Source organism: Gekko japonicus, unplaced genomic scaffold (assembly GCF_001447785.1).
Source record: "Gekko japonicus isolate JY-2015 unplaced genomic scaffold, Gekko_japonicus_V1.1 scaffold3429, whole genome shotgun sequence".
NCBI classification, from domain to species: Eukaryota; Metazoa; Chordata; class Lepidosauria; order Squamata; family Gekkonidae; genus Gekko; species Gekko japonicus.
The window spans coordinates 55,862-63,772 of record NW_015168149.1 but is presented as its reverse complement, the minus strand read 5'-3'; the positions used below and the strand labels follow the sequence as shown (position 1 = coordinate 63,772).

General features: G+C 46.2%; 1 protein-coding gene across 1 annotated transcript in view; it reads left to right on the top strand.

The window, feature by feature from the left end:
- The window catches only part of LOC107113599 (aldehyde oxidase 3-like), a gene marked incomplete at its 3' end in the record, with an annotated part of 77,515 nt that overhangs the window by 14,377 nt on the left and 55,227 nt on the right, over positions 1 to 7,911 (top strand). The window contains exons 3-6 of the mRNA XM_015414947.1: positions 1,109 to 1,205; positions 2,657 to 2,765; positions 3,799 to 3,925; positions 7,635 to 7,696. Of these exons, the coding sequence (XP_015270433.1) occupies positions 1,109 to 1,205; positions 2,657 to 2,765; positions 3,799 to 3,925; positions 7,635 to 7,696 (395 nt within the window). The remainder of the gene's footprint in view (positions 1 to 1,108; positions 1,206 to 2,656; positions 2,766 to 3,798; positions 3,926 to 7,634; positions 7,697 to 7,911) is intronic.

The following is a 7,911-nucleotide window of genomic DNA, read 5'->3' as shown; positions in this document are numbered from 1 at the left end:
CAACACTAAATAACATTATTGGCAGACATAATCTGTGTCCACAATGGGCAATAGTATGACAATATAAGGAGGATAATAGACGTTATTAACAACACTGAAATATGTAAAACTTTGCTTCTCTTTCTGGACGCTGACAAAGCTTTTGACAGAGTGGAGTGGATTTATTATTTCTAAGCCATGGAACTGTTTAATTTGGTTTCAAGTATTATATTTTTGATGCAATTAATGTACTCTTCAATTGCAGCAGTTCTGAATTAATGAATCCTATGGTATCTGGCACAAGGACTTGATTGTCATCCTGTTCCCTGTGCTCTTTTTGTTCTCACCATAGGCCCCGGTCACACGGGCCAGATAATGCTGGGGGGAGGCATAGCTGTTCGCCCCGGAGCAAAATAAAGTGTGGTAGCCCAATCACACGGTCCCCCGAGTCTCTGTGCTTAGGCTGTTAGCGGGCGATTACACGACAATGCTGCAGCGTGGCAAAGAAGTGGTGCGGTGCAATCACAGAAGCGTTTCGCGTTTGCGCATTGCAGTTCCGCGGAGCAGCACTGCTTTCAGTTTTGTGTTTGTGCGCATGCACTTACAAAAAACATCTGGTTTGCGACGAGACATGGCGCCGGATGCCACGGGATACTAGCGTTCCCGTGATCAGACTCTGCTGCGCGTTTTCCAGAAACTAGTGTACTTTCCTTGGTACTTTTTAACTCCACATCTTCAGCTGGACGCCACAGGTTGGCCACGGGTGCGTTATGCTTCCCAGACGTTGCGGTGTAACCGCGCCCCAAAAATCCGCTCGACACTCGTGCCTTTCTTGCAGCAAATTCTCAGTGTGACCGGGGCCATTGAAGTGTTGTTGAGCACAGCCAGATCTAGTACTCACATCAAGTAGTCAAACAGGATTTAGTTTAAGATTTTCATGAACACAGGCGACATAACGTTTTAAATGATCTTTAGTTTCTTTCCTATATCTTCTTCACCTTTAATTCTGTATCTAACTATACAGTAAGTAGAAATCATTCTTCCTTTAACACAAACACTGCTCTGAAAAAGGTCAGTATGAAACCAGAAGCTGCTTTTGTTTTCCTTAACTGTATCGTGCAACATAAAGTCCGCCTCACAGGAACCAAGTATGGCTGTGGAATCGGAGGCTGTGGAGCCTGCACTGTCATGGTGTCCACGTACAACCCAGACACTAAGAAGATACGGTATCCTTTTTAAGGAGGAAAGATACTGAGTGTATCTACACAAGAGAGTTTTTACACCAGTTAAATTACCATGGCTTTCCCCCCAAGGGATCCTGGGAGTTATACTTCCTATGGGTGCCTGAGAATTTTGGCTCAGAGAACAGAAAGAAAATACTTCCTATTTGGAGGCTCTCGGCCTTACCTTTTGTCAGCTATGCTTTGAATTGCTTCTCACTTGACAGCAGTACCGAATTCTTCACGAGGGCAGAGAATGCGGAATGGTGAGGGACAGAAATTTGAAGGGGAAATGGAGTCAGAAATATATTACTGGTGATGAAAAACTGAAGGGATCTGTGTAGTTGAGACCATCAATGCCTGGCTCAAATGAAATTACTACCTTAGGCAAAAATCCATTTTGCTTGCCCCCTGGCCTCTTGATGTATGCAAGGGTAAAGCACTCTGGTCTCTTCTTATGTTTCCCTTATTGTAGCCCTGTTCCCTGAGTCGTGAACCCATGCTTCCTCACACAGAACCAGACCATTGGTCCATCAAAGTCAATATTCAAATGGGTAGTGCCTCTGCAGGGTTTCAGGTGGAAATCTTTCACATCACCTACTGACTGGTCCGTAACTGGACATGCTAGGGGTTGAACATGAGACCTTCTGCATGACAGGCAGATGTTCTACCACTGAGCCATGTATACTGGCCTAATATAATGGATGGAGAAAGGTGTGAAGATCCGCTATCGAAGGGGTTGTCTTAGAAGCTAAGGGGATGCCAGGAGCGGGATCCAGAAAGCATAGTTGCCTGTGAACAGCCTCAGAATCAGACAACAACCCCCATGGGGTCCGGAGTCTGCTTTTATTGAGGTGAACTTCCCGGGTAGAGTTACCTCACAGCTGACCCTGGTACGCCGTTCACCTCAATTGATTCCTCGCCGGCTGTCAGCAGCATGTCTTTATTAGTTTCCCGAACTCTTGACCCCCGTTGCTTCAAAGCCAATTGTAGGGTGTCTGATTTTTCCCCTGCCTCCCCCTGCGCCTCGATACCTCCTGCTCTGCTCTCTAGCTCCCTCCCGTGTAACTCTCTCATTTTCGGCCGAGCTCTCCCAGCTTTCTGTGCACCTTCTTCTCCCCCACTTGGTTGGTCTAGACCTGGGGTGGTGTATTCCTCTATCCCCTTCTGTCTAGTCAGGCTCCCCTGAGTACCCGGAGCCTGACAAAAGGGTAACAATTGGGAAATGTTTGCCCCAGACCATGTGGTTCCAATGTTCTGGGGAAGAGCAACTATGTTTTCCCCTGGAAGTTCCCCAGCAGAGCCTTTTGAATTTTGATGCTTTAGGTTTGGCATGTATTTCCAGTTGGAGCAGATTTATCCTCAGTGCATCCAAACAAGATGAAAATGACCCTAGACAGCACTACGAAAAGGAACCAACCCGGTTGAGTATTGGGATTCTCTTTAACGTCCCAAAGACATTTCCCAGCCAACTCTTGTCTGCTCCCATTGTGTTCGTTGTACGGTGCTGCAGTGACCACCGTGGAAGGAGTCGGAAGCACTAAAACCAAACTTCATCCCATTCAGGTGAGAGCTAAAGGCCAGGGAACCAATGCTTGTTTTGTGGCTGGGGTGACATGATCGAGGTTTATAAATTATGCACGGGAAAGAATGCATGGGAAAGAGCAGGTAGAGAAAGAGGTACTTTTCTCCCTTTCTCACAATACAAGAACTCGTGGGCACTCCATGAAATTGCTGAGCGGTCGGGTTAGAATGGGTTAGAACGGTCAGGTTAGAACGGGTTAGAACGGATAAGATTAAGTACTTCTTCACCCAAAGAGTGATTAACACATGGGATTCACTGACCCAGGAAGTGGTGGCGGCTACAAGCATGGACGGCTTCAAAAGGGAATTAGATAAGCATATGGAGCAGAGGTCCATCGGTGGCTATTAGCCGCAAGGTATAGATAGGGGCTCTGGGGCAAGTGATGCTCTGTCTTCTTGGTGCTTTGGGGGGGGTCAACAGTGGGAGGGCTTCTAATGTCCTGGCCCCACTGGTGGACCTCCTGATGGCACTAGTATTTCTGGCCACTGTGTGATACAGAGTGTTGGACTGGATGGGCCTTTGGCCTGATCCAACATTGGCATCTCTTATGTTCTTATGTTCTTATGTGATGATGTCTAGTGCCAAGCCAGGATGGTCCCTACCCCTATTCTACAAATCTAGGTGGTGAAGTTCTACATCGTGTTACATTTATTTCATTTATATCCCCCACTTTCTTCCATGGATCGCAAGACAGTGTACTCGGTGTTCCCAGATACTGAGTCTCCCATCCTGTGCAGATCAGCAAGGTGGCCATAGTGTGCCTTCAGACCATCTCCTGGAACCTTAAAAGGGACAGAGCTAAAGAGATGGGAACAGGTTTTCTTCCTTGGGTCTTCCACTGCTATGAAAGGCAAAGGAGCTGAGCCACAAAGGAAAGACGGTGGGAAGGAAACAATGCTAGACAGGTTGGCGCAGTGAGGAGGATGCCAATGTGCTGGTGGGTCTTCTGGAAGACGACGCTTCTTTGTGGACCATCCCTTTAATACACATTTCATGAGCTGTTTTCCCTTCCAGAAAAGGCTGGCTGAGTGTCATGGCTCCCAGTGTGGCTTCTGCACCCCCGGAATGGTGATGTCAATGTATTCTCTGCTAAGGAATCACCCGGAGCCCACCATGGAGCAGATTTCAGCTGCTCTGGACGGTAGGCTGCCTTTCTCTGAGAACTACTCAGCAAAGGGACGAAGAAATTAGGAAAAAATGGCTGGGGGAGAGGGCTAATACCATATGTGAGCAAGTGTCTAGTTGTGAGCAATCTCCTTGGATTCATTTTCTGGTCCTCTTTTACTGTCCCTTCAGCTCTGTTTGGCACCAGTTTGGTGTAGTGGTTAAGAGCATGGACTCTAATCTGGGAGAACCGGGTTTGATTCCCCACTCCTCCACATGCAGCTGCTGGCGTGACCCTGGGTCAGTCACAGTTCTCTCAGAGCTGTTCTCTCAAGAGCAGTCTTCAAAAGTGCTCTCTCAGTCCGAGCTACCTCATGGGGTGTCTGTTGTGTGGAGGGGAAGGAGACTGTAAGCCGCTCTGAGACTCCAAGAGAAGGGTGGAGTATAAATCCAATCTCTTCCTCCTCCTCCTCCTGTTCTTCTTCTTCTTCTTCTGCTGCTGCTGCTTTTCAACAGTGCACCTGCTGTCCACTTATGGCACACACAGTGGTCTCGATTGAGGGGGTCCACCAGCCACATCTTTCCCTCAATGCTGATTTATGTGGTTCCTGGTCTCCTTCCTGATTTTTACCCCAAATTTATTGCTAACAATTAACTGAATGAGTTTAAAACATGCCCAGGTACCAAGCTTTACTCTGGTACATCTGTACATGCCATCAAGTGGCAGCGCACGGCGACCCCAGCGAGGGGCTTTCAAGGCTAGTGAGAAGCAGAGGTGGTTTGCCATTGCCTTTCTCTGCAGAGTCTGCCTTGATGGTCCCCCATCCAAGTACCAACAATGTTTAGCTTCTGAGATCTGATGAGATTGAGCTATACCATACCACCTTTCCTCCTAAGCTTTACTCAAAAGTTTGCCCAGAGTCTCCCATTGGAAAAAAGAAGAGTGTTTTGAGATTGTTCCAGATAGTCAGCCATGTTGGTCTGAAGCAGTAGAACAAATTTAGAGTCCCGTGGCACCTTTAAGACCAACAAAGGTTTATTCGAGGTTTTGTTCCTGTATACCTTAGTCCTTATCTGAAGAATGGAGAAATCTCCCAGAGATTGAAGACTTAGCCATCTGTAATATATATATTACACAGCTTGACTGAAGTTTGTGGTTTATGTATGTGAATGTGTGTGACTGAACAGCTGTTCCTTTGGGGGTCAACTACCTTGATTCCTTCCAGCTCTCTGAGTCTATGAATTCTGTCCAGGAATTTCCAGATTCCATCACATGGAATCTGTTAGTTGACTCAAAGGATATTTGTCCCACATGGAAACTCCCATATGGCGGCAGTCCAAACAGTGGAACAGAAGGTTGCACTAGGTGTTCAAAGCAAGTCACCCCACTTCCGTGGACCATCACCATATTGGTATCACCAGCAGCTGCCAAGGAAGCGTGGAGGTGGCCGTACAACTGTGCCAACTCAGATAGCAAACCAGCCTTGTGAAAAACCTACTAAAGCAAGAGGAGCCAGTCCCAGCTGAGGCGGTGCAGAGCTCTTAGCTCCAGCCGCCCTGGCCGATCCTGGGTTGGCTCCTTTTGTAGCTCAGTTTACACCAAGCTGCAAGAGGAGCCAGCTCCAGCCGAGCTGCAGCGAGTTCACTCGGAAGGCGTTTAAAGGGACTGCAAGCCCTTTAAACGCCTTCAGAGTTCTCCAAGCCACAGAGTCATGTGACCTGGAGAAGGCATTCAAAGGGATCACGATCACTTTAAATGCTTTTAAAGTTGTCTATCTAGCAGTCTTGAAAATCCTAAATATGTCGGGGGTTGGCCATTTTCAATAGATGACCAATATCCAAAATGGCTATCGAGCTGAATCAATACCCCCCAAATATCGATATTTTCTGGGTATTTTTTCAGCTCTGATTTAGCTGAACGCATATCCCTATTCCTAACCCACCTGCCCTGACACACCTGTTAGCCATGTGTGACACACTGAGACAACACCCTCCAAATAAAAGAACTCCTCTTTTACAAAAAGTTCCCTGGCTGATTGCCTTGATTGGACTTTCTACTTGCACGGGTCCAAGGCAAGTGATAAAAAGCCAGTGATAAGCCCAAAACAACGAGCTGCAGCGAGTTCACTCGGAAGGTGTTTGAAGGGACTGCGAGCCCTTTAAATGCCTTCGGAGTTCTCCAAGCCACGGAGTCATGTGACCTGGAGAAGGCATTTAAAGGGACCACGATCACTTTAAATGCTTTTAAAGTTGTCTATCTAGCAGACTTGAAAATCCCAAATATTTTGCGGGTTGGCCATTTCCGATAGATGACCAATATCCAAAATGGCTATCGAGCTGAATCAATACCCCCAAAATATCGATAAGATATTTTCTGGGTATTTTTTCAGCTCCGATTTAGCTGAACGCACACCCCTATTCCTAACCCACCTGCCCTGACACACCTGTTAGCCATGTGTGACACACTGAGACAACACCCTCCAAATAAAAGAACTCCTCTTTTACAAAAAGTTCCCTGGCTGATTGCCTTGATTGGACTTTCTACTTGCACGGGTCCAAGGCAAGTGATAAAAAGCCAGTGATAAGCCCAAAACAAACAATGCACCCATGTTCTCCTGCGGAGTCACTTTGGGTCTTCTTCATGGCATAGAAATAACGATTGAATTGGCCCACAGTTTCTGTGAGCATCAAATCCAAATTTTGTGATCACACCCAAATGCATTATTCAAATTATAATTATGCAGCCCTTCTTGGTCTGTGCGTAGGACATCCCTCTTTCGGTTTCTGTCATACTAAACTGGTTGGTAATGGGATTTTGTAGTATACTCTTAAACCTGCAGTCCTATGCACACTTAATAATAATTGTGCTGTCAGGTTGCAAATGACTTCTGGGGCCTTTCATGGGGTTTTCAAGGCAAGAGACGAACAGAGGTGGTTTGCCATTGCCTTCCTCTCCATAGCAACCATGGCCTTCCTTTGCAGTCTCCCAGTCAAGTATTAACCATTGCTGACCCTGCTTAGCTTCCAAGCTCTGATGAAAAGTGTCCAGTAGCACCTTAAAGACTAACAAAATTTTTGGCAAGGGGTGAGCTTTCATTATTCACTGCTCACTTCCTCATTCTAGGTGTATCTGAAGAAGCAAGCAGTGACTCATGAAAGCTCATCCGCTGCCACAAATTTTGTTAGTCTTACTGGGCTCTTACTCTTTTCTACTGCTACAGACAGACTAACACGGTTACCCATCTTGATCTAAGCTCTGATGAGTTCCTAAGAACATAAGAGAAGCCAATGTTGGATCAGGCCAATGGCCCATCCAGTCCAACAGTCTGTCACACAGTGGCCAAAAATACCAGGTGCCATCAGGAGGTCCACCAGTAGGGTCAGGACACTATTTTTGGCTAGTCTGACCTATTCAGGCTGCTGTGCACACGTACTTTGGAGAAAGTATCAACAAACTCAGTGCTATATAAGGGCTGGAATATGATGGATCTGTCTGCAGTTGGAGCTGTAAACATTCATACCTTCTAGCCCCACAATGATAAGGCGTCATTTCTGATTAGCTCGTCCAGTTTTTGGAGAAGAGAATTCTTTTTCTTCTAAAGAATCAGAAGTACAGTAATCTAGACCATCACTCAAGTTTTAGGAATGGCACAAGGTTGAACTGCTCAGAGGAAAACTATGCGGTCCAGATGAGTTGTGAACTTTCAACTTAAATATTTATTTCTTTGTCTGATCCTTTCCTCCAGGTAATTTATGTCGTTGCACCGGGTACAGACCAATAATCGATAGCTTCAGTGCTTTCTCATCGGTAAGAGGGGAGGAAATCAGTCCATTGATATTGTTAAATGTGTCCCTTAATGGAGAATATGGGAATTAGATTACATTTGCAAAAGCAATTATACCCCAACAGTAGCGCAAAGTTGAAATACCTGTTTCTACATGCAATGCTGGGACAATATGGTAAGGCTGTGTGTATTGTGTGCCAAAAACAAGATTTTACACCATGAAGAACTAAATCCTGCT